This window comes from Geotrypetes seraphini, chromosome 8 (assembly GCF_902459505.1).
Source record: "Geotrypetes seraphini chromosome 8, aGeoSer1.1, whole genome shotgun sequence".
Taxonomy (NCBI): domain Eukaryota; kingdom Metazoa; phylum Chordata; class Amphibia; order Gymnophiona; family Dermophiidae; genus Geotrypetes; species Geotrypetes seraphini.
In genome coordinates, this window is record NC_047091.1 from 34,915,859 (window position 1) to 34,941,284 (window position 25,426).

Consider the following 25,426-nt stretch of genomic DNA (forward strand, 5'->3'; position numbering starts at 1 on the left):
GAATATGTATGAGAGAGATTTGCATATAATAGAAGTGATAGGCATGCAAATCTGCTCCATGCATATTCATTAGGGCTAGCCTGAAAACCCGATTGGTCTGGTGGTCCTCCAGGACAGGGTTGGGGACCACTTGTCTAGGCGACTTGAGGATGTCACGATGAATCATATTTAATCCAGTACTTCTGAGTCACACTATATTTTCAAAATTTAGAAACTGCTTGAATCTAAGCGGTGTACAAACATCATACGTACATAAATTATCCCAGGACAAGCAGGCAGCATATTCTTAACGCATGGGTGACGTCACCGACTGAGCCCCGGTACGGACCTTTTTAACTAGAAAGTTCTAGTTGGCCGCACCGCGCATGCGCGAGTGCCTTCCCGCCCGACGGAGGAGTGCGTGGTCCCCAGTTTCTTCGTTTCCGCGGAGCGAAGAAGTCGCATGTGGTTTCAACGGCCGTTGAAAACTTCCTTTTTGCCTTCCCGCTCACGTTATTTTCTTGTTTTTTCTCTTTTTCCCTTCGGGTTTCTTTTCCGTTCTAAATTGTAAAAAAAAAAAAAAAAAAAACCCTTTTGTTTTTTCCTTTATTTTTCAGGCCGGCCCCGGCGGGGCCTGTTGCCATCATACAAGCCTCCGGGTTTGATTTTGAGGAGGCCGTGTTCCCATTCATGCCCCCGCAGCCGGGTTTTAAGAAGTGCCAGCGGTGTGCACGCCCGATCTCCCTCACTGACCCACACAATTGGTGCCTACAGTGTTTGGGTCCTGAGCATCGGGCGGACTCCTGCACCCGCTGTGCTACTCTGAAAAAAGTACTCTAAAGAATCGACAAATCCAGCAGAACATCCTCTTCGGCACCGCATCTGCTATGGAGCCAATTCCGTCGACTACGGTACCGCCAAAATTGGCACCCACCACTTCGACGCCCGATCCTTCATCGGCGTCGCTGGCGCCAGGTAAGCCGGCTAAGAAGCCTTCCACCTCCCTTGAGCACCCTCCGGCCACAGTGGCGACACCGGTCCTACCGGCTTCACGCCGACCCCGGAAACGCTCCGCCCCGATCTCGGTGAGTGCCTCGTCATCGGCCTCCTCATCGCCGGGGCATGGAGCGGCACCTAAGGAACCGAAGCAGAAAAAAGCGGTTCCGGTGCAACCACTGGATGATTGCATCGCGACCATCCTCCAAGACAAATTACAGGAACAGCTGCAGCAACAACTCCAGCACCTGTTACCGACCCTCCTGGCACTGCTCCTTTCGGTACCAGACCGGCCCGAGCCTCGTACCGTCCAACCGGTATCCACCCCATCGGTGCCCCTTAACTCTTCCATGCCGATTCTCTCGGCTGAACACCTTCGTGCCCACCCCGTAGGTCATACCCACGCTGATGCCGATCCTCCTCGGTACCAGGCGGGGCACTGGACCGAGACCGGCACCGTTCTTCCCGGGACCGAGACCAGCTTCGCTCTTCCTCTCCCGGTAATGTCTCGGTGCGCTCTGGCAAATCTCTGTCTAAGACCCACCATACTGAGCCTTCCACCCCGATATCTCGACATGCGCACACTGATGTCAGGAACCCGGACCTATGGGAAGACTCCCCTCCCGGTACCGAGGAGGACGCATCATCATCGGACGAGGAGCCCTCAGCGCCCGATACCACTTCTAAGCCTGAGCAATCCTCCTTCTCAAGGTTCCTCAGGGAGATGTCAGCGGCTCTCTCTATCCCTCTAGAGTCTTGACTCCAAAAATTCCCAGGCCTTTCTGGAGGCCTTGGATTTTGAACAGCCTCCCAAGGAGTTTCTCAAGTTACCCGTACATGACATACTGCGGGAAACTTTTTATAAGAACTGGGAGAACCCACTCACCGTCCCCGGGGCCCCCCGTAAGCTGGATAGCCTTTACAGGGTCATCCCGATCCCGGGTTTTGACAAACCTCAGCTACCCCATGAGTCTCTCCTGGTTGAGTCTACCTTGAAGAAAACTCAGGGCTCCAGTGTTTATGCCTCCACCCCTCCTGGCAGAGAAGGCAAGACGATGGACAAGTTTGGCAAGCGCCTTTATCAAAACTCAATGCTGGCCAACAGGGCGAACAATTACACATTTCATTTCTCATTTTACATGAAACATCTGGTTCAACAACTGTCCACCCTTCAAAAATACATTTCAGAACGTAAAGTTCCGCTCTTCCAGCAGCAAATTTCCAGCCTTCTTCAACTGAGGAAATTTATGGTGCGCTCTATTTATGATTCTTTTGAGCTCACCTCCCGTGCATCTGCCATGGCCGTGGCCATGCGCCGCCTGGCTTGGTTGAGGGTATCTGATTTGGACATCAACCACCAAGACCGCCTAGCCAACGCTCCCTGTCTTGGGGATGAACTTTTTGGGGAGTCCCTAGACTCGACCACCCAAAAGCTCTCGGCCCACGAGACCAGATGGGACACTCTTATTAAACCTAAGAAAAAGGCCCCACCTGCTCGCCCTTACAGACCACAGTCCTCATATCAGCGCAGGTTCTCTGCCAGACCCCTCAATCCGCCTTCATAGCAACCTCGGCGACCCCATCAACAACATCAACACACTCAGGCTCGTTCTCAGTCTAGTCAACCTGCCAAGCCTCTCCCTCCTTCGAAACCTTCTCAGCCCTTTTAACTCCTCTCTCCAGGGCATAGCCAGTCTTCCTCCCTCGTTGCCTCTTCCTCAACCAATCGGAGGATGTCTACATATCTTCCTCAGCTGTTGGGAGGTCATCACATCAGACCAATGGGTCCTCAACATCATCCGCCACGGCTACTCTCTCAACTTCCAGACTCTTCCACCGAACAATCCTCCCGTAGAGTCTGCTTCTCACTCCCCCCAAACCCCCCTCCTCCTGAGGGAGGTTCAATCCCTCCTTCTCAATGCCATCGAAGAGGTGCCTCCGGACCAAAGGGGTCAGGGATTCTACTCCCGCTACTTCCTGGTTCCCAAGAAGACAGGAGACCTGCGTCCCATCCTCGATCTCAGGGACCTCAACAAATGTCTGGTCAAGGAGAAGTTCAGAATGCTCTCCCTTGCCACGCTGTACCCTCTTCTTTCTCAACATGACTGGCTATGTTCCCTGGACCTCAAAGAGGCCTACACTCGCATCCCAATCAATCCGACTTCACGTCGCTACCTACGGTTTCAGATATAGCACCGTCACTATCAGTACAAAGTGCTACCTTTTGGCCTCGCTTCATCGCCCAGGGTGTTCACCAAGTGCCTTATTGTGGTGGCGGCCTTCCTCAGGTCTCACAACCTCCAGGTGTTCCCCTACTTGGACGATTGGTTGGTGAAAGCTCCTACGTCGCCGCTTGTGCTGCAAGCCATTCATCACACCATCTCGCTCCTCCATCTCCTGGGGTTCGAGATCAACTACCCCAAGTCGCATCTGCTTCCTACACAGCGACTTCAGTTCATTGGAGCAGTTCTCGACACCACACTAATGAGGGCGTTTCTCCCCTCCGATCGTCAACGGACCCTGCTCCACCTCTGTCGTCAGGTGCTCCTTCATCACTCCATTCCCGCCCGACAGATGATGGTCCTCCTGGGCCACATGGCCTCCACGGTACATGTGCTTCCTCTGGCACGACTCCACCTCAGGACACCTCAATGGACTCTTGCCAACCAATGGTCGCAGACCACGGATCTTCTTTCTCATCCCATCTCTGTGACATCGTCTCTTCAGCAATCTCTTCAATGGTGGTTGAACTCCTCAAATCTTTCCAGGGGTCTACTCTTTCATCTACCCCCTCACTCCATGATCATAACCACGGATGCCTCCCCCTATGCGTGGGGAGCTCACCTAGGAGATCTACGCACCCAGGGACTCTGGACCCCTCAGGAGCGTCAACATCGCATCAATTTCCTAGAACTCAGAGCCATGTTCTATGCTCTCAGAGCCTTCCAGCACCTTCTCTGCCCTCAGGTTCTTCTCCTGTGCACAGACAATCAAGTCACCATGTACTACATAAACAAGCAAGGCGGCACCGGATCTCGCCTCCTTTGTCAGGAGGCTCTCCGTATCTGGACCTGGGCCACGGCCCGCAATCTCTTCCTCAAAGCTGTCTATATCCAGGGCGAACAGAACTCCCTGGCCGACAATCTCGGCCGCATTCTTCAACCTCACGAGTGGACTCTGGACCCGTCCACACTCCACTCCATCTTTGCTCGCTTTCCTCCACTACCTCTGATGTTGCGGACGTTAGCCAAACTCCGCAGGGACAGGGCCACCATGATTCTCATCGCTCCTCGGTGGCCTCGTCAACACTGGTTCTCCCTCCTGCTTCAGCTCAGCTCCAGGGAGCCCATTCCTCTTCCTGTGTTTCCTACTCTACTTACGCAGCAACTTCAGTCTCTACTGCATCCCATTCTGTCTTCGCTCCACCTGACAGCTTGGTTTCTCTCGGGCTGACCTCTCCAGAGAATCTGTCTCAGCCTGTCCGTCGCATTTTGGATGCCTCCAGGAAACCGGCCACCCTCCAATGTTACCATCAGAAGTGGACCCGGTTCTCCTCTTGGTGTCTGCTGCATCATCACGATCCCACCTCATTAGCGGTGGAAACTGTACTGGACTATTTGCTCTCTCTGTCCGTCGCTGGCCTCAAGTCTACCTCAATCAGAGTCCACCTCAGTGCCATCACTGCGTTTCATGAGCCTATCCACGGAAAACCTCTCACGGCTCATCCACTGGTTTCCCGGTTCATGAGAGGCCTCTTCAATGTCAAACCACCTCTGAAGCCTCCTCCTGTCGTCTGGGACCTGAATGTGGTTTTATCAGCCCTCATGAAACCCCCTTTTGAGCCTCTTGCCACAACTTCGCTCAAACTTCTAACATGGAAGGTGCTTTTCCTCGTTGCCATCACCTCTGCCAGGAGGGTTAGTGAGCTGCATGCACTGGTCGCCAATCCACCGTTCACTGTTTTTCACCATGACAATGTGGTTCTGCGTACCCATCCTAAATTCCTTCCCAAGGTGGTCTCGGCTTTTCACCTCAACCAGTCCATTGTGTTGCCTGTCTTTTTCCCTAAACCCCACTCTCATCCTGGGGAACAGGCGTTGCACACGCTTGATTGTAAGCGTGCCCTTGCATACTACCTTGACCGTACCAGGGCTCACCGCTCGTCCCCTCAGCTCTTTCTGACCTTCGATCCTAACCGTCTAGGTCGTCCTGTCTCTAAACGGACGCTTTCCAACTGGCTTGCTGCCTGTATTGCGTTCTGTTATGCTCGGGCCGGTCTCTCACTGGAAGGTGCTGTCACGGCCCACAGGGTCAGAGCTATGGCTGCTTCTGTGGCTTTCCTCCGTTCCACGCCCATCGAGGAAATCTGCAAGGCTGCCACTTGGTCCTCAGTTCACACGTTCACTACTCATTACTGTCTGGATGCCTTCTCCAGACGGGATGGACTCTTCGGCCAATCCGTGTTACAAAATTTATTTTCCTAATGGCCAACCATCCCTCCTCCCTCTCTGTTAGCTTGGAGGTCACCCATGCGTTAAGAATATGCTGCCTGCTTGTCCTGGGATAAAGCACAGTTACTTACCGTAACAGGTGTTATCCAGGGACAGCAGGCAGATATTCTTACGTCCCACCCTCCTCCCCGGGTTGGCTTCTTAGCTGGCTTATCTTAACTGGGGACCACACACTCCTCCGTCGGGCGGGAAAGCACTCGCGCATGCGCGGTGCGGCCAACTAGAACTTTCTAGTTAAAAAGGTCCGTACCGGGGCTCCGTTGGTGACGTCACCCATGCGTTAAGAATATCTGCCTGCTGTCCCTGGATAACACCTGTTACGGTAAGTAACTGTGCTTTATAAACAGAGAAAACATTATAAAATACTACAATTGGTTCAATTTAATCTTTCCAAATTTTCCTTGGTACCAAAACTTACTGAAATCTAGATAAAGCAAAGCCCACTGAGTTTAGAGAGGCATCTGTGAATAGTTATATTTTTAATAATTCCTTAAATGACATACGATCTGTACATAATCTCATTGTTCCTGGGATAGAAATCCAGAGGCTTTTACCAGCAATGGAAAAGAGATTTTAGATTTCAAATAACGAATCCTATCATCTTTAGACTACGCAGTTGGTAACACTTCCCAGTAGATCTCAAACTTCTTGCAGGTTGATAAATTTCCCACAGGTTCAAGGTGACTTACAATATAAGGAATTATAGAATGTATAAACTACATTATATTGTAGCAATTTGAAGAGAACAGAGTTATGAGTGGAATAATGGAGAAGGGAGGATTGAGGTTCCATGACTGTACTGGTATAAGTATGGACTTTAGTGATACTAAGTATATCGAACGAGTCATCTATAGTGCATAAGCTCTCAAAGAGGTATTTTTTTTTTTTTTTTTTCAGAATTAGTTGTCAAATGTTCCATCCTAAGGTCAATCAGGAGGTTGTTCCAGGTCTTGGTGTCAAGTTGAGTGAAAAGCGAGTCGACTATGCGTTTGTATTTAATTCCTTCGGGAGATGGGATGAGTAGTTGAAGTGATTTCAGTTTCCTGGTTGTTGGCCAGGAATTTGGCAAAGTTTGAGTGGTGCTGCTGTTTGCATATAGAATTTGAAACATAAATGATAAGTTTGAAGGGGAAGTTCATATAGTAAGGCAAAACGGGAGTCAATTTTTTTTTTTTTTTTTTTTTATTTGAATTAGTCTGACCATTCCATTTCATATCATCTGCAGTTTGTTCCGGAGTGTAGAGTTTAGACCAGTGGTTCCCAAACCCTGTCCTGGGGGACCCCCAGCCAGTCGGGTTTTCAAGATATCCCTAATGAATATGCATGAGAGAGATTTGCATATAATGGAAGCGACAGGTATACAAATCTCTCTCATGCATATTCATTAGGGATATCTTGAAAACCCAACTGGCTGGGGGTCCCCCCAGGACAGGGTTTGGGAACCCCTGGTAGACCCTGAAGGCTCAGTAAAGGGAATGGGACCTGCCTTTCTGTGGGTGCATCAAGGCAGTTTACATATTATATATAGGTAGTTATTTTGTACTTGGGGTATTGGGAGGATTAAGTGACTTGTCTGGCGTCACAAGGAGCTGTAGTGGGAATTGAGCCCAGTTCCTTAGTTTTCAGCCCACTGTACTAACCTCTAGGATACACTTTGACTGATCTCGTGCATTTTCATATCCTGAAAACCTGACCGGCTGTGGGGTTCCCAAGACAGGTTTGGGAAGCCCTGCTCTAGTGTTTGCATAATATCCGGGTAACCTCTTTTGCTAATTCCTAGAAGATCACCTGTCTAAATTCCGGAAACTGAAGAACCATGGGGTGGACGGAGATGTACATAGATGATCAGAAACTGGTTGGCGGGTAGAAAACAGAGGGTACAGGTGAAGGGCCACTACTCGGACTGGAGGAGGGTCACGAGTGGTGTTCCACAGGGCTTGGTGCTCAGGCCGCTGCTATTTAATATATTCATAAATGATCGAGAAACAAAGACGAAGTGTGAGACAATAAAATTTGCGGACGACACCAAACTATTTAATGTAGCTAGGACTAAAGAGGACTGCGAAGAATTGCAAAGGGACATGAACAAACTAGGGGAATGGGCAACGAGATGGCAGATGAAGTTTAACGTTGAGAAATGTAAAGTATTGCACCTGGGAAGCAGAAACCCGAGGTACAACTATACGATGGGAGGGATGTTAGTGAATGAGAGTACCCAAGAAAGGGATTTGGGGGTAATGGTGAACATGACAATGAAGCCGACGGCACAATGCGCAGCGGCTGCTAAGAAAGCGAACAGAATGCTAGGTATAATCAAGAAGGGTATTACAACTAGGACGAAAAGTCATCCTGCCGTTGTATCGGGCGATGGTGCGCCCACACCTGGAATATTGCGTCCAATATTGGTCACCGTACCTTAAGAAGGATATGGCGTTACTCGAGAGGGTTCAGAGGAGAGATAAAAGGGATGGAAAACCTTTCATACGCTGAGAGATTGGAGAAACTGGGTCTCTTTTCCCTGGAGAAGAGGAGACTTAAGAGGGGATATGATAGAGACTTATAAGATCATGAGGGGCATAGAGAGAGTAGAGAGGGACAGATTCTTCAAACTTTCAAAAAAATAAAAGAACAAGAGGGCATTCGGAAAAGTTGAAAGGGGACAGATTCAAAACAAATGCCAGGAAGTTCTTCTTTACCCAGCGCGTGGTGGACACCTGGAATGCGCTTCCAGAGGACGTAATAAAGCAGAGTACGGTATTGGGGTTTAAGAAAGGATTGGACAATTTCCTGCTGGAAAGGGGATAGAAGGGTATAAATAGAGGATCACTGCACAGGTCCTAGATCCGTTGGGCCACTGTGTGAGTGGGCTGCTGGGCACGATGGACCCCAGGTCTGACCCAGCAGAGGCATTGCTTATGTTTTTATGTTATGTTAAACAATTGGCTGGGGATATTGCCTTTGACTCTGAAGTCTGTGTGCGTTTGCATGAGATGGACACTCCCAACAAAGTTTAGGTCTTAACCATTTTCTATAGCTGATCTTTAATGTATGGCTTCTTTCACTAATACATGAGTGTCTAAGTGTTTAGAACAGCAGACTGTGAACCAGTCGGGGTTCAAAACCCATGGCTACTCATCACGGCCTTGAGCAACCCTCCAGTGCTTCAGGTTCAGATTTGGTGGCCCTTTAATAAAAGCTTAGTGTGAACTAAATGCTAAGAAGCTTGTTTCATACCCATGGGGGGACTTGGGTGTTTAGCATGAACTAACTTTTTAGTAAAAGATCATAAGTTCTCTGGAGACGAGGAAATGCCTCCTGAGTGTAACTCACCTTGTAGTATCGCTGGGAAGTGAGTTAAAATATTAAAATAAAAGGAAAAGTCCAAACAATCTAAAGTTAACTCTTGATGACTTGTTCTTGTTGGGGATAAGTTAAAACTCTCTTAAAATGTAAGGTTATAAAAGTTTATGCTCTAAAGAGGCCAGTGACACTTGGCATGTAACATTTTATCCTTTTGTATGCTTTTTGAAGAAATCAAAGATTTTCTGTTTTTAAAAAAAAAAAAAACCAACCCAACAAAAACTTTGGATGCATGGTAGAAAATGTCCAGTTGGGCAGGTACAAAGTGAGCTAATCTGAATTAAAATAGGGTTACCATATTTTACATGGTAAAATGCCAGATGCATGGCCACATCCTGTTCTGCCCCAGCCCCCAGAAAGCTTCATCTCTCCATTCCTGACCTCTGGGCCACATCCAAAGGCCTCCGAGCATTCGCAGATGCATGTGACGTCGTCCGTGCATGCTCAGAAGCTCTCCAGACACAGTTAGAGCTTTCCAAAACCCGGACTACTGGGTGTTGGAAAGTCTGGACAAGTCACATCTGGTAACCCTAGGGCAAACTGCCAAACGGAGGGGCACCTAGGAGGTTGCCTTTTTGACCCTCGCCACTGTTTTTGGAGGCTACTCTGTTGTCCCGAATGCCACACTATCCCACTTGGAAACTGCTGATCCTCTAAGCTGGGTGGGAGTCTTCCATCTACGTTCCTGCCAGTGACGCTGTTTCACTATTGCAAGTTCTACAGGACTCCAAGGACCAAGTGACTGCAGAGGTTGTGGTAAGAGCAGATAGTGTGGCTGGTTTTAAGAAAGGTTTGGACAAGTTCCTAGAGGAAAAGTCTATAGTCTGTTATTGAGAGAGACATGGGGGAAGCCACTGCTTGCCCTGGATCAGTAGCGTAGAATGTTGCTACTCCTTGGGTTTTGGCCAGGTACTGGTGACCTGGATTGGCCACTGAGAACAGGCTACTGGACTTGATGGACCATTGGTCTGACCCAGTAAGGCTAGTATGCTCTTATGTTCTTTTGTAATGTCTAGGTGCAATTATTAGCATACCTGTGAAACATCTCTTTATCCCCCCTCAACTTTTTTATCTAAAAGGCCAAAGCGAGTGGAAAGAAGCTGCAGAAAGTTACATTGAAAGTATCTCCCAGAGGAATAGTTCTCTTCGACAGTGGCACTGACAATTTGATAGAAAATATTTCGATATACAGGTACGTCCTTGATTTGGTACTATTCTCATGCTGAAGTAGGGAGTGAGAAGTGTTCGGTGCATATTGAACTTTCACTTAACTAGTTAACCCAAAAAAGGATAGCAAAATGGGAAATTTTGTTTAAACATTACTGAAAGCCACTCACTAAGGGGCTGATTTAACTAAACTTGAGGGTCAGCTGTACAATTTTCCTAAGATGACTCTGGGGCAGAAGTGACCTGGGATTGCTCCCATCTGGGTGTTTAAATTTAGGGGTAAAGTGCAGGGGAGGCATTCTGTCTGGCTTTATCCCTTGTTTTTGGTAAGGGTTGGGCTTAAGGGGGCAGGGCCTTGCACCAGGGTCAAGACTGGAGAAACTTGGGCCAAAAGTGGGTTGGGGGCCTGGCCACTGAGGATTAGAGGTGGGGTACCTGACCTGGGACTTCTGGCTCTTTGAAAAGACTCTGTGGGCCTCACAGACAGCCACCTCAGTGAGATAAAAATGCTTTTACAAAGCCCATAGTAGTTTTCTACCTGTTATATTGAGTAAAGCAGCTTTTTTTTTTTTTTCCTCTCAGTAGCTGTGAACTTAAGTGATGTGCCAAGGGTGGGGTGTGGTAGTGTATTTTACATTTGCCTGATATAGTCTCATCTGGTCTTTCTCCTAGGACTAAGGGGGCATGCTCAAATTTAAAACAGAAAAATATTTCTTCATTCAACTTGTAATTAAACTCAAATTTGTTTCCAGAGAATGTGGTGAAAGCAGTTAGCTTAGCAAAGTTTTAAAAAGTTTTGAATTTTTTTCTAAAAAGTCCATAAGTCCTTATTAGGTTGTCATAAGGAAAATCCACTTTTTTTTTTTTTTTTTTTTTTTTGGGGGGGGGGGTGAGTGGATCTTACCAGGTACTTGCAAGCTGAATTGGCCACTATTGGAAACTAGGATACAATGGAGTCCTGAAAAGTTCTCAGCCCAACCAACTTCCTAAATTCTGAGCGTTATTTTGCCACTGTAGCTGAAGAGTGGTATTTCGTTAAGTGCCAATTTGCAGAAACACAATTTTATGTTTTGACAATTTCAAATCATTGATTGAACCATATCCATGTCATTCTCTTGGTTGGGCTGAAACTATCCAGCACTCCCTTGTAGTGTGAAGACTTTCAGTCTCTGGTAACGAGAGCTGAGCTTGTGATGTCATAATGCCTTCCACCAATAAGAGCCAACCTCATCAGTGATGTCACAATGACTTGATTGTCCTATACTTGGCTGCTTTTATTACGTACAAGAGGGGCTGCTGAAAAGTTCAGCCCAAACAGCCAGTTATTTTGCCACTGTAGCTGAAAAGAGCAAAGTGCCAATTTGCAGAAACAAAATTTGGTTTTGGCATTGTTACAGATCATTGATTTGAACCATATCATGCCATTCTCTTCAGCACCCCTTCATACTAGGTTTGGACCTTGTTAACTTGCAGAGAAGTAGCAATGCTCTATAGTGTATATTTCAGAATGCATCACAATTGTTTCTATGGCAACAGATTGATACCACCTTAGAAGATTTGCAGGTTTTTTTTATAAGGAAACAAAGGACATTGCAGCCTTGCACTGGCTCTATAAATATACTCCAGCATGGTAGAGCACAGAGCATTTCAGGCTCCATTTTTTACATGCCCCTGTTCCGCCATCTAAATTTGTTCTAGTATGAGGTGAGATTTTAGTGCTGTTGGAAGTTCCACTCGCAGGACTCGTCTAGTGGGGTCCGGAGGTAGGTTTGCTTAGCACCAAAAATGAGCTTTCACCCTCTTGACAGAGTGACACTGAATTCATCCACACAGCATCCATTTGCCATGTTTTGCTAGTAAGAGTGACTGGGTGAGACCATCTTAAGCACAGGTAAACATACAGGAAAGCTGGTAGAGAAGAAACATTGGTTTGGAAAGCTTGAAAAGCCCCCCTCCACTTTTGAGAATCTATTGGTTTGCATCTCTCCCAAGAGGCCAAAAAACTACTGTTGTGTTGGACTTCCTGAAATGCAATTTCAAGTGATCACGTTTTTTTTTGTTCTCCAATTTCAGGATATCGTACTGCACGGCAGATAAAATGCACGACAAAGTATTTGCATATATCGCTCAGAGCCAGTTGAATGAAACTTTGGAGTGTCACGCGTTCCTGTGTGCAAAACGGAAAGTGGTGAGAACTGTTCCCTGTTCAGTCTTTGCTCGGGAGGGGAGTTTATCCTGCCGCTTGCGCCTTTATGGTGAACTGCCATGTCCTTTAGGTAATGGGTGGATTTCTCTCTTATTTTTATTTTTAACCTTCAATTGCACTGATCCTCTAGTTTAAAAATAAAACATTCCATCTAACCGTAGACTCTAGTGTTTAAAATCTTGGGACAGCTGAGGCTTTTGGCTGGAAGACGAGCAGTTGTGTTAACCTGAAGAGCTGCTCTGGTAGCTCATTGCTTGCATTTGCCAGGATGCTGTGTGGAGGCCCGGAGGATGAATTCCATGTTCTTGAGCAAAAATACGGTGATCCTTGTGATTTTCAAGTGGAGACCCACTTGATCTTCAGCGATGGAAGAAAGAAACTTCACAGGCCTGCTTAAAGGCCTTCCTTTAACAGTCCCTCCCTCCGATGTAACTTGTTTTCATGAAGGGCGCATGGCAGGGGGGAGGTGGGGAGAGGTGTAGAGGAGCTAACGTGTAGGCTTGGGGGTTTTTCTAGCCATGGGGGGAGTTTGCTGGAGCTGTTGGCTCCATGGGGGAATCCAGGCTGACTCCAGAGCTGGAGCTGAAAGGAATGGGGAGAGGTGCTGGGGGGAGGGAGGGAGGGAGGGAAGTGCCAAACCCCCACCTGGGAGCTGGAGGGAACAAGAGACATAAAGGGGGCAATGCCAGACATGGGGGTGGTATTTGGACCCAGATGGGTGAGCATGGCGAAAAGAAATGTCAAATGGGCAAGAAACCTTGGCGAGGCGAGACCAACGTGATTTTGAAGAATTAAAAAATGAGACAAGGTATTTTGTGATTTTTCTATTTTGGGATTAGAATATATCAGATTTAAAATGTATCTTCCTCACTGCCAGTTCTGGTGTTAAGACATAACCAGGGACCACAGAGCCCACTACCAGGCTGTACCTTTTCCAGTAGGCTTGGGGCTCTCTGGCCAGGGGTCAGTTGCCCTAGTTGCGCTCCCCTAACCTGATGTGTGATCTTTGCTTTGCACAATATAGGAAGAAATGGATCTTTCTAGTTCTTTGGTGTTTACTCCATGCAAAGGTGTGGCATCTTGGGATTTTGGGTTTAATTTACTGTATCATTTTTGGTCAGCTATTATGAATTTGGTATTTGTGGTGTGTGTCCGAGGTATTCTCTTAGCATGATTTTTCTATAAGGGAGGACAGACCACAGACCACCCTAGGAAGTATCTTCATTTGAGGGGGGCGCACTGGAATCGGCACACCTCCTTTTCTCCCTCCCACATGCCTCTTGAAATGTTCCCGGGCGTAAGCAGGAAGTGGAAGACGCTGCTCGCACCAGCGAACATCTCAAGAGGTACGTGTGGGTGGGGTGCATAGCATGGCAGGGAAGAATAGGGGGGAGGGGGAAATGGTGTGGCAATGTGCATTCTATAGTAATTTGGGTGGTTTTCTCTAACGGAGGGGATATTTGCGAGAGGGGAGGGGAGACGGGATTTTGTTGCTCCTTGTTTTGTATTTGTGATTTTATAAAATGACAGTTGTACAGAATATTGGGGGTTTTTTTTGTACTTTAATATTTCATTATAAAATCGTAACTATTCAAGGCTTGTGCGAATGGGATCAGACAGTTTGCGGGGACTACCCCCCTCCTCCCTTATCCCTTAATGTAACGTCATTTCAGTCTTGGCCGTAACTTAGGAACATGATGGCAGATAAAGGCCTAATAATAATATAGTTTATATACCACAGGACCGTGAAGTTCTATGTGGTTTACAATGATTAAAAATGTTAGATTGAGTAGTACTAACGGAGTTTAAGTTTAGCGGTCCAAATGGCCCATTCAATCTGCCCATCTGCAGCATCCACCATCTCCTCTCTCCCTATAGGCTAAGACTCTTTAAACCTGAGGTCAGAGCTTTATGGTTATAGAAATATGACAGCAGATGAAGGCCAAATGGCCCGTCCAGTCTGCCCATCTGCATTCTTCCCCCCTCAAATCAAGCACAGCTTTGAGAACAGTTGGTAGTGGTGGGTTGGTGTATGTTTTTAAATTGGGTCCAACACTTTCTGAATTTGTTCTAAGAACAGCACACAGCAGCACTGAAGGGTCCCCGTGTGCTTGTCTGCTGTTCACAGATCACGTAGGAATATTAATGTTCTGTACATTTCACATCTCAAATGGGAAGAAATGAGCGTCACTCTGGAAGTGCAGGGCAACTCAAGTCTTGCATTGTGAAGATAAGGGACTTCTGCAAATTGAAAATTGTAATCTTTCCGGCACACAAGCATATCTGGTTTTTATCCAGGTGGGATTCCACCCCCACCTCCTCAAAAAAGCAGACAATTTTGCAGCATTTTATGAAGGTGGTGGCTTTTTTTCCCCCCTTGTCTGAATATTTATATGAATAGCACTGAATCTAAAGCCTTTAAATGGCTGGTAGACACATGCAGTAGCGTCTTTAAAAGATCTTCAAATTTATCTTCTGTAGTGGAGACATTGACTTCGTAGGATGATATCTGGGCTAGTATATTTCTTATTTTGCTATAATATGCTGCTGCAGGGGCGGGGCACAATGGTATCGCAAGGAGACCTGTTTGTTTCCTAAGCCTGGCTTTTTACGGGCTTATTTAAGGCTGGGAAAGCTGAAGATGGCATACGTACTGCCCAAGGCAGCTCTTCTGGTACACAGTAGCGATGCCTAGGTGGCCAGATCGTAGGTTTCTAGTCTAAAGGGAGTCTCCACAGGTGGGAGGGGAACGCGGGTGAATATTTACTGAAAGGACTGGGGTCCGATTGCACACGGACACATAGGGCCCTCTGTCACTATTGACGTTGATGCTGTGTTAATATTTTGGAAGGTTAGGGGGAGGAAGTGGACGAGGGAGGGGGGTGTAGTTTTTCACAATCTGCAGTCGTATGAATTTGTGTTAACAGAGTGTTCCTTCTGCTTCATGAGCAGGCTCTCTAGGGGTCCTCGTATAAAGCGCTTCAGAATGGTGAACAAACTGACAAAACGGAAACATTTTAATACTGTAGAACGTGGATTTAAAAAAAAAAATTAATTCCTTTTCTGCATTTCATGTTCTAACAGATTTTGTTTCAGCTACTATTTAAAATTTCTTGGTGGAGCAAATGAATTTAAGGTTCTTTTCCGTTAATACAGCTTGTTTTAGTTTGCAAAATTTTCACATTCTATCAAAGATCTGGGACACCTGCGTGCAATGACCTCATTTTCCTCGAAGACTTTCATATGACCTTTTTTTTTTTTTCCAGTATTGCACAAACTAATTACATTTTTTTTATAATTATAAACTTAATAAAGCAGAAATGAGCAGAATGCCAACTGCATAGAAACTATGCATGTCTTCCCCTCCCCTTTCTCCTCAAATAGTTTGTTATATTGTAGGTAGACTTTTTCTATCGGGCATAAAACTACCCTAAACCACACCTTGGTGCCATACTCCTCTGAATCAATTGGGAGTGAAAATGGCTAAAGTACTATTTTCACTTAGTTTCCAGCCTATGAGCTCAATAAAAATTCTCTAAGATACTTCCACTTATTTCAACTCTTCTATCTTCATACATATAATATGCTATCTTAGCCGAAGACCTCAAAACACCACCACCGTCCCTTGTACACAGTCTTTCATGGGGAGAATTATGTGTTGAATCCTCACTACTCACAGCTTCCAGATTTGCATTTTTAACTTATCCTCAAACTCTATAAGTTAAATTAATCTTTATATTGATATTTTAAATATTTTTGCTTATCTTGGCAGTAGTCGACCTCATTTACATATTGGTGGACTTAGCGGTTGGACCCGACAGGGATCCACTCTGCAATAAATATCAAAATGTTTACAATATCTTGCATTTGTTGATACTATTTCATAAATATTGAGAATGTCAACCACTGCCGCTGTCATCCGACTCGCATACTATCTTCAGTAAGATGGTGGCGGCGTTCTCAGGGCTCATAATTTATTCAAAACTAAGCAGCTGAGACACCAGCTCCTTATGTCTTAGGTGTTCGGCTAAGATAGCATATTATATGTATGAGATAGAAGAGTTGAAATAAGTGGAAGTATCTTAGGGAATTTTTATTTGAGTTCATACCCTGAATGGCATATGGGAGCCAAATTCTACAAAATGTACCAACTGTTGCCATCGTATGTCCCATACTAATAAAGAGCCAGGAACACAAAATATTTGAATTTACAGACTTATGACTTTATTTATATTATGTTTACAATAGCCGTAAATGATAACAGTGAATAATACAAAACTTTGCTAAAATAATTACGATTGGAACCAGTGTAACGTAAAATTATTACGATAGGAAAAGGTTAATCATTCAATTAGACATTTTAAAAATCTTTAACAGAGCTGGGCTTTTGTAGGTAACTCGCTTCTCTTCCATTAAGATGCCAGATGTATTCTAGCCGCCATCTTCACCAGAACTAAAGCTACAGAACCTCCATTGCCTGTCCTGGTGGCTAACCATTCAGCAAAAAGATACACCTTTCCACAGGAACCATAATTTTCAGTGCGTCTTCCAGATTTTGGCAAACCGTGGTCCAATAGCTGTGGGATTTTTCACACACCATCCAGACACGCACCAAGGTTCCAGTGGCGTACCTAGCATATGTGACACCCGGGGCCCATCATTTTTTTTGACACCCCCCATCTGTATGAAAAACATGATTTTTAGCAACAAGCCACACGTCACACATGAGTACCTAGGAAAAGGCATCATCTTACATATGCAGTAAGCAGTACAACATCAATACACCCATTGTAAAACTAAACAAGCCAGACCAGCACAGATCAATCCTAACAGAAAACCATGTCTTTTGAACACACAGAACACACCTTCGCCTAGTATGAAATGTCATCACAAACTAACCCCTCCTTTTACAAAACTGTAGTGTAGATTTTAGCCATGGTGGTAACAGCTCTGACACTTATAGAATTCTGAGCATCAGAGCTGCTACCACCACAGCTGGTGCTAAAAAATGCTCCACAGTTTTGTAAAAGGGGGGATAAAATAGAAATACATAGACAAAGGTTAAATTGAACCAGTAAGAAGCTGGACTCTCTGGATACAGTGTACCATAGAAACAGTGACATGTCTCCTAAAGCAATAAATAAATAGAAAATTTTTTCTACCTTTGTTTTGTGGTTTCTGCTTTCCTCATCTTCTTGTAACTCTCTTCCTTCCATCCACTGTATGCCGTCTCTCTTCCCCTATATGGAATCTTCTCTCCTTCTATGCCCTTTCCAGAAACTGTATGCCCCCCTTCCATCTCTCCTTTCACCCCCATTGGTCTGGCATCTCTCTCCTCTCCTTCCTTCTCCCACACCTCTCCTCTGCAATCCCTTTCCCTTTTTTTCCCTCATTTTCCTTTTCATTTTATTTTCTGCATCTGTCTAGATTACATTCTTACTACCCTCTCATCAATGTCCTTTTTTACTGTTTACCTAAAGCTTGCCACCTCTTTCCTTCACCCCTCCAGTGTTTCCCTAACTCAATCCTTTTCTCCCCATCATGTTTCCCTCCTTTTATTTATCCCCTCCTTCCATCATGTACCCTCTTTCTCCAACCCTTCCATCTAGTACCTTCTCCTCTCTGTCCACTTCCATCCAGCGTCTGCTCCCCTCTTTCTCTCCTCCCATTTCCTTCCTGCATTTGCTCCCTTATCTCTCCCATCTGCACTTCCATCCAGCATAGGCTCCCCACTACCATCCAATGTCTGCCCTTTCTCTTGCCATCCATCCCTCTTCAATCAGCATCTGCCCCCTTTCTCTCCCTCCAATATCCTTCCCACTTATGTCTCTCCCCTTTCTCTGTACATCAATTCTATCAGCACCACCCTTTCATACCACCCTGCCCCCTTTCTTTCCCTCCACCACTCTTCCATTCCAGCAATCCTGCTCCTTTCTCTTCCTTCATGCAACAAGGTCCCACAATGATTGTAGCTGCCGGCTGCCAGTCCACCCCACTCCAACGTACTTGCTCTAGAGCGGACTCAGCAGCCGCATGCTGGAAGGTCCCATGATGACTCGTCTGCTGACTCAGTCCACCCCACTCCGGACGTACTCGCTCTGGAGCGGACTCAGCAGCCGCATGCTGGAAGGTCCCACGATGACTCGTCTGCTGACTCTGCTCCAGAAGAAGAAAGTTACGTCGGAGGGGGTGGACCCGGCAGACGCAGGGAGTTGTGGCAAAGTACCGCAATGACTGTCTGCAGGGTCCACCCCCTCCAACGTAACTTTCTTCTTCCGGAACAAAGCCAGCAGACGAGTCAGCGCGGGACCTTCCTGTACTTCAGCACGGCTGCCGACTCTGCTGCAGAGAAAGTAAGTCAGAGGTAACGTGACCATTTATTTTTTTCATCAAAAGGGGACATCTATTAATTGACTGACTGTGTATCCTGTCTTTCATTTCTTTCTTTCTGCACTCAAGCCCAACAATTGTCCCTTTCTATTCCCTCCCTCCTTCCTTCCCATGTCCATAGTGCTCCCGGTGCCCCCGTCCCATGTCCAGAGTGCCTCCTTATGTCCCCCCATTACCTTCTAGATTTTGGCCACCCCCAAAGCCAGCCTGCCTGTCTACCTATCTCCCTCCCGTGCTAAAGCCAGCCAGCGTGCCTGCTTACATCCTGCCCTCCCTGACGCAATAAAAAAAAGCGTCTCTCCTCTTCCTTTCCCCCGGTCCGTGCCTGCAATCTTACCTCCCCCCGCCGACAAGAAGTCTTTCTGATGTCAATTCTGACGTTGGAGAGGACGTTCTGGGCCAGCCAATCACTGCCTGGCTGGCCCAGAATGTCTTCTCCGACGTCAGAATTGACGTCTGAAAGACTCCTTGTCGGTGGGGGGAGGTAGGATTTGTAGCAGCGCAGCCGGAGGAAAGGAAGGGCAGGAGGACCTGGACCTAGCCGGCTGTGCACCCCCCCCTCCCAAGCCGTGCACCCGGGGTGGACACCCCCCCCTTGGTGCGCCACTGCAAGGTTCCCTGTTGAATATTTCTAGCAGTGAGTGAATTGGACATGGTTTGTGTCTGGTAAAAACTCGCATCCTGGCTCCACACTAACTTCATGGAAGTTGGTGAAACACATTGGGGGTGGGGAATGAATTAAATACGATTGGGTAAGGTGTGTGAAACTAGATCTCCATTTCGTAGCAGTTTTGTGAAGTCTGAGGTGTTGCAGGATTAGTATTTAAATATGCAAACCATTCAAGGTTGAAGTATGGTTTTGGGGGGGTGGAAGAGGGAGAAGGTTATCCAAGGCAATCCTGGAAGCAAGATAAATCTTCCTCTGTATTGGGAGAACTTCATATTGTGTGTGTGCTGTTCCAAAAAGTTTACTTCTTTCTGTATTTGTGGTCTAATTACTGGTCCACTAGAGAGCTTGATTCCCAAGTGTAGATGGTGGGGATGGGGCAGAGTCTTTAGTAGCCAGCCATCTCTTATCTAGAGATTTCCCTTTAATTATATTTATATTATACCAGAAACACCATTTTCTCTGTTCTCATGCTTTCCCTTTGGAATGCCATGCCAACGAATCTTCATTCTGAAAATTCCTTAAATTCAAAACACTCCTTAAGACATTCCTCTTTAAAGATGCTTATCAAAATTCCAATTAAGTTCATAAATAACGGGACAACAAAAACACTTCCGGGAAGCAATACCTCAGTTTTTCCTCGTTTTATCCTCCCCTCCTCCTTTTAATTTTATTTATACAATGTAATTTATAAACTTGTCCTTCCCTCTTCTCCCCTATGTCTCATACCCTTTAAGTCTTTGAATCGATCTTACTCCCCATTTTTTTATTTTTTGCTTTTAATATATAACTTTTTAATATAATTTGTATTTCTTACTATTGTGATGGTCGGTATAGCAAAATATTAATAAACTTGAAACTTTTTTTTTTTTCTAAATAAAAACCTGGTCCACAGGCATACAATTTCTTCCCTTGAATTCTAAAAGCCAAAGGTGGAAACTAAGGCTTTGTCGTTTCACTTCAATATCAGTGGTCCCAAAATACTAATTGAGAGAGAGGGAGACAACCAGAAGATCATCAGAGGAACAAAGTGATCTAGTAGGCTGGTATCTCGGGGGGGGGGGGGGGGAATGGCAAGTTGTGAAGAACTTTTGTAAGTCGAGCAAAGAAGTTTAAAGATTCTCTGTTCTGTGTGAAAGCCAGTGGCATGGAATTAAGATTCGTGCAATTATTTGAAAATTGAGTTAGGTGCAACTTTTCATACCGCTTCCCTGTGTTTTTGTGGCCAGTGGCGACTGAGGGGAATGATTTGTATTAACACAACAGCCTTACTTTCTACCTTTTTAGTCCAATTTTTTTAAACATGAGATTTGTATTCATTGGGGGCCCAGATTACAGTAGTTTCTCTGCTTGGTGTTGCCTCTTAATGGCTGGAGACTTAACTGTAATATCTCCCTTTTCTTTCAGGCTCAAGCAGTCACACTGACCGTGGCTCAGGCTTTCAAAGTAGCGTTTGAGTTCTGGCAAGTGGCCAAAGAAGGTGAGTCTGCCCTGGAGAATCGATAGAGAAATAGAAGTGGGCAGGGCTGGGGGTAGTCTCAATGTCTGCCTGCTTTCTGGAACACGTAAAGACATGTTTGTGCTCTTCTCTTTTCCACATGATTTAGTTGCCATGTCCTCTGCAAAAGCTGGAAAAATTTTTTGGGTTTTTTGTTTAAATCTAGGAAGTCCTCTACCCCCCACCCCGCCACTATTTAATGGGGTGGGGAGAAGCTGCCTTCAGTTGCCGTTCTGGAAATGACACACAGCCCCATGGAGATTAAAGCAGTTAACAGCAGGCATGCCTTCTGCTCCCACCGTCTGTTTTCACAATTTAAGAATGACGCATTTTTGTAGCTCACTAGCCCTTAATGGCTCCCAGGGCCTATCTCAGCCTTGCACACAAGCCCCTAAGCTCTGTAGCACCAAGTAATTCGTATGCATTTGGCTCCAAGCGGGTGAAGTGGCAGCATATGAAATACAAGGAATAACCTCTATTACAAGTTGTATAGTGTTATAAAGTAGCTGATGTCCAGGCATTAATTTCTGTAGAGGCCTTAGCCGATGGAACAGCCTCGGAGTGATCTCTCAAGGAGCTGTCATACTGGTTTCCCACTTTAGATGTAAAAAAAATTAATGTTCCACAGAGCAATATAACTTCCATTCGTTTGGTAAAATTGCTGCAGTGGTTTTCATACCCCTGGTGCAATAAACTAGGATTTTATTGGGCTGTGTGAAAGTGGCAGGATGGTGCTTGGAGCTTTCGCTCTACATAATCAGTAAATGGATTTTCTCCAGCTCGTCCAAGGAATGTTTGGTTTTTTTTAAAAAAACTTGGTGAGGAGTTTAAAGAGCAAAAAAGGCCTCAGATTCAAATCTCCCAGCCGGGTACTCTGGGCACATGTCATTGTGTAAAACCCACAGCTTGCCTTTTGGCACTGGAAACTCGTGATGTGGAGGTAGCCGGTGGCTTCTGAGGTATGCACATGTCGACACTTGCTCTAGGGACCCGCAGGGTGACAGTAGAACTAGGTGGAGATGTGTGAAAAAAGATGGGAGAGAATGATTTGTTTCAAGTTATTTTCTCAAATGTTTCTCTCAATGTTCACTCCAAGCTATATGTTGAAAAATGTTTTAAACTTAAAAGTTTATTTTTTGACACATAACTTTGAGTGAACATTTTTTTGAGATATAAGCTTAGAATATTTTATGAAATGCAAGCTCTGTTCCAATAATGTTAATAGTGGTAGGAGTTTTTCAGGAATGGGAACTTGCAGCAGAGATATAAAGAGGTCCAGACAACCCTCGCTGCACTTTATAAATTCTGTTGTATACTATTTAAAATATGTTTTCAGAATATTAAGCAGCAAAACGTTGGAAAACATTATCAACTAATATTAACTAAATTTAATTTTAAGTTTTTCAAAAAGTCCTAAAGACCTATCTATTTCAAGAATTTGTTGTTATTCGTTCCTAAAATTCAATTACTTTTAATAATTTGTATCACCATATATATTTATATATACCGCTGTGAACTTCATGGAGGTATTGGCAGTTTGCAAGTAAAGATTGTATTGTATTGTATCGTGCAAAATCAAATCTTATCTAAATGGTATAAAATTAATAAAACAAATGAAAGGGAAAAAAGAAAACTGCAATTTATAATGGAAAAGGGTCTAAATATTCTTGCTGGGGAGTTCTAGAGTGCATATAAAAATTTAATATAGTTCAGAAACGGCAAATAGAAATGTATTAAGTGAAGTTTGTAGTCTTATTTGGAAGTAAATTCCACAATTCTGGTTCCTGAACAGAAAAAAAATGGAATTGCGTATAGAATCTAAAAATATCTCCCCAAATGATGGCACTATCAAACGATTTAACGATCTAAATATTTGAGAAGTAAGAGGAGCCTGTGGTCAGTGCTTGCTTGTAAAAAACAAAAAAATAAAAATACGGTGAACATGTTTGGTCTTGATTGCATTCAGCACCATGGGCTGGACAGCTCCTGTGGTGGGTAACACTGCACAACAAAGTTTTTGCTTCCTGAACACTGCTGGGTGTTTCTTATAGAATTTTGGGTGCTGATCATGAATATTACATCAAAAATTACCCATCACGTACCATTTCAGAGAAATCTTCAATTTTGTCGTGATTTTTTCTTATATTTGGATGCAAACAATTTTTTCTCCCATAAGTGTCTTATCAACAACGGTTTGTGCCGCCTGGGTATGTCCATGCATAAAATCTAGCCAGGTTGGAAGCTGTTTTATGGAAGATGACATCCTGGGCATGTCTGGGCAGGTCTGAACGAGCTTGCGCTGTCTCACCATGCTATAATGGTGGTTTCCATACACCGATCCTGCTCATTTGGTTAATATAGATAGTCCGTGTGTGTATATAGTATCAGTATAGTAAAGTATAGTAGTATAGTAGCTGTAGCAATATAACAGTAAGTAAGCTTGATGCTATAGACGTTTTGGTGTCGGGCAATATGTCTCGTCGGTGTCGTAACAGCCGCGACACATTCTGCTATATCTGTGGGGAATATACACTTACGCCTCAGAGACGTTCGATGACTGCCCTTGTAAAGAAAGCCTATCATCTGTATTTTGGCTGCAAAATAGGTGATCAAGACAAGCAATGGGCGCCTCACATTTGCTGTGCGACATGTGCTGTTAGTCTGAGAGCCTGGCTCAGAGGTACTCGAAAGACGATGCCATTTGCTGTTCCGATGATATGGCGAGAACAGAAAGACCATGTGACGGACTGTTATTTCTGTTTGACTAATGTGTCTGGTTTCTCTGCCAAAAACAAGAAGTCAATTGAATATCCTAATCTGCCTTCAGCAATGAGACCCATGCCACATGATGACAGTCTTCCAGTTCCGAAACCACCAGAGGATTGGACCTTAGACGAACCAGATGAAGAAACTGCAGTGCAGGGTTCTAACAGTGACATTGACCCGGATTTTGAACCATCCTCATCAGGCGATCCACATCTGATAACACAGTCCGAATTGAACGATTTGGTCAGAGATTTGGGTCTGTCAAAAGCAAAAGCTGAGCTGCTAGGTTCGAGACTGCAGGAATGGTGTTTGCTATCACCAGGTACGAAAATTTCTGTGTTTCGAGACCGGCATCATGATATAACCAAATTTTTTGCACAAGTCGACAGTCTCTGTTTCTGTTGTGACATTGAAGGATTGTTCTCGGTCTTTGGTTGTGATCACAACCCGGAAGAGTGGCGTCTTTTCATTGATTCGTCAATGTTAAGCCTGAAAGCTGTTCTGTTGCACAATGGCAACGTTTATCCTTCAGTACCTGTTGGCTATGCAGCACATATGAAAGAAACATATGAGAATATGGAAATGTTACTAAAGTATGTCCAGTATACCAGGTATAACTGGAATATCTGTAGAGACCTCAAAGTCGTTGCTCTGTTACTAGGACTGCAGCTTGGCTATACAAAGTACTGCTGTTTCATCTGCGAATGGGACAGCCGAGACAGAGAGTCGCACTATTCTAGAAAGAACTGGCCACTCCGTAAAAAGTTAGTTCCAGGACAGAAAAATGTAGCACATGAATCGCTTGTTGACCCGACAAAGATATTTTTGCCTCCTCTTCACATTAAACTGGGACTCATGAAGAATTTTGTGAAAGCAATGAACAAGGAAGGGGAAGGTTTTCGTTATTTAAGACAGATGTTCCCAAGAATAACTGATGCCAAGATCAAAGAGGGTATTTTTGTTGGCCCCCAGATCAGACATGTTATGAGTGACAAGCGATTTGAAGATCTGTTAGTTGGGCCGGAAAAAATTGGCTGGAAAGCCTTGAAAGACGTTGTTGACAATTTTCTGGGCAATTACAGAGCCCCAAACTACATTCAGCTGGTAGACAAACTTCTCAAAGCATACAAGAGAATGAAGTGCAATATGTCACTCAAGATTCATTTCCTCCATTCACACTTGGACTTCTTCCCCGCAAATCTCGGTGCTGTGAGTGACGAGCACGGTGAAAGGTTTCATCAAGACATAGCTACGATGGAGAAACGATACCAGGGCAATTGGAATCCGTCAATGCTTGCCGACTATTGTTGGATGCTACAACGTGATGCACCAGACACTGAATATAAAAGAAACTCGGGAGCAAAACACTTTTAATTCTGTTTCATTTAGTCGCTTGTGCGAAACGTAAACTTGACTATATATTTTATTGTCAGTAAACATAAAAATGTCTATTTCTCATAGTTCTTACGTGATGCAGTAAAACCAAAACCATATTTGAGCATACCAAGTTGGTACCTGTCATAATCACCAAAAACTTTTCAGGAATCAAGACTTAACCAAAAAATTGTTGTGCAGTGTAATTAGGGCTATACTGTACTGGTGCTTTTGGGCATGTTTTACTGGAGTGGTGTTTAGGGGTCTTGTAATGAAACTATTAATAAAATCTTTTTACTACTTGTATAGATAAATATAGTAACATAGTAGATGACGGCAGATAAAGACCCGAATGATCCATCCAGTCTGCCCAACCTGATTCAATTTAAATTTTTTTAAATTTTTTTCTTAGCTATTTCTGGGCAAGAATCCAAAGCTCTATCCGGTACTGTGCTTGGATTCCAACTGCTGAAATCTCTGTTAAAACCTACTCCAGCCCATCTACACCCTCC

General features: G+C 44.9%; 1 protein-coding gene across 2 annotated transcripts in view; it reads left to right on the forward strand.

The window, feature by feature from the left end:
• The window catches only part of LDLRAP1 (low density lipoprotein receptor adaptor protein 1), a 100,082-nt gene that overhangs the window by 35,048 nt on the left and 39,608 nt on the right, over window positions 1-25,426 (forward strand). For both annotated transcript variants that reach the window (XM_033954457.1, XM_033954456.1), the window contains exons 3-5: window positions 9,926-10,038; window positions 12,087-12,201; window positions 20,684-20,756. In XM_033954457.1, the coding sequence (XP_033810348.1) occupies window positions 9,926-10,038; window positions 12,087-12,201; window positions 20,684-20,756 (301 nt within the window). The remainder of the gene's footprint in view (window positions 1-9,925; window positions 10,039-12,086; window positions 12,202-20,683; window positions 20,757-25,426) is intronic.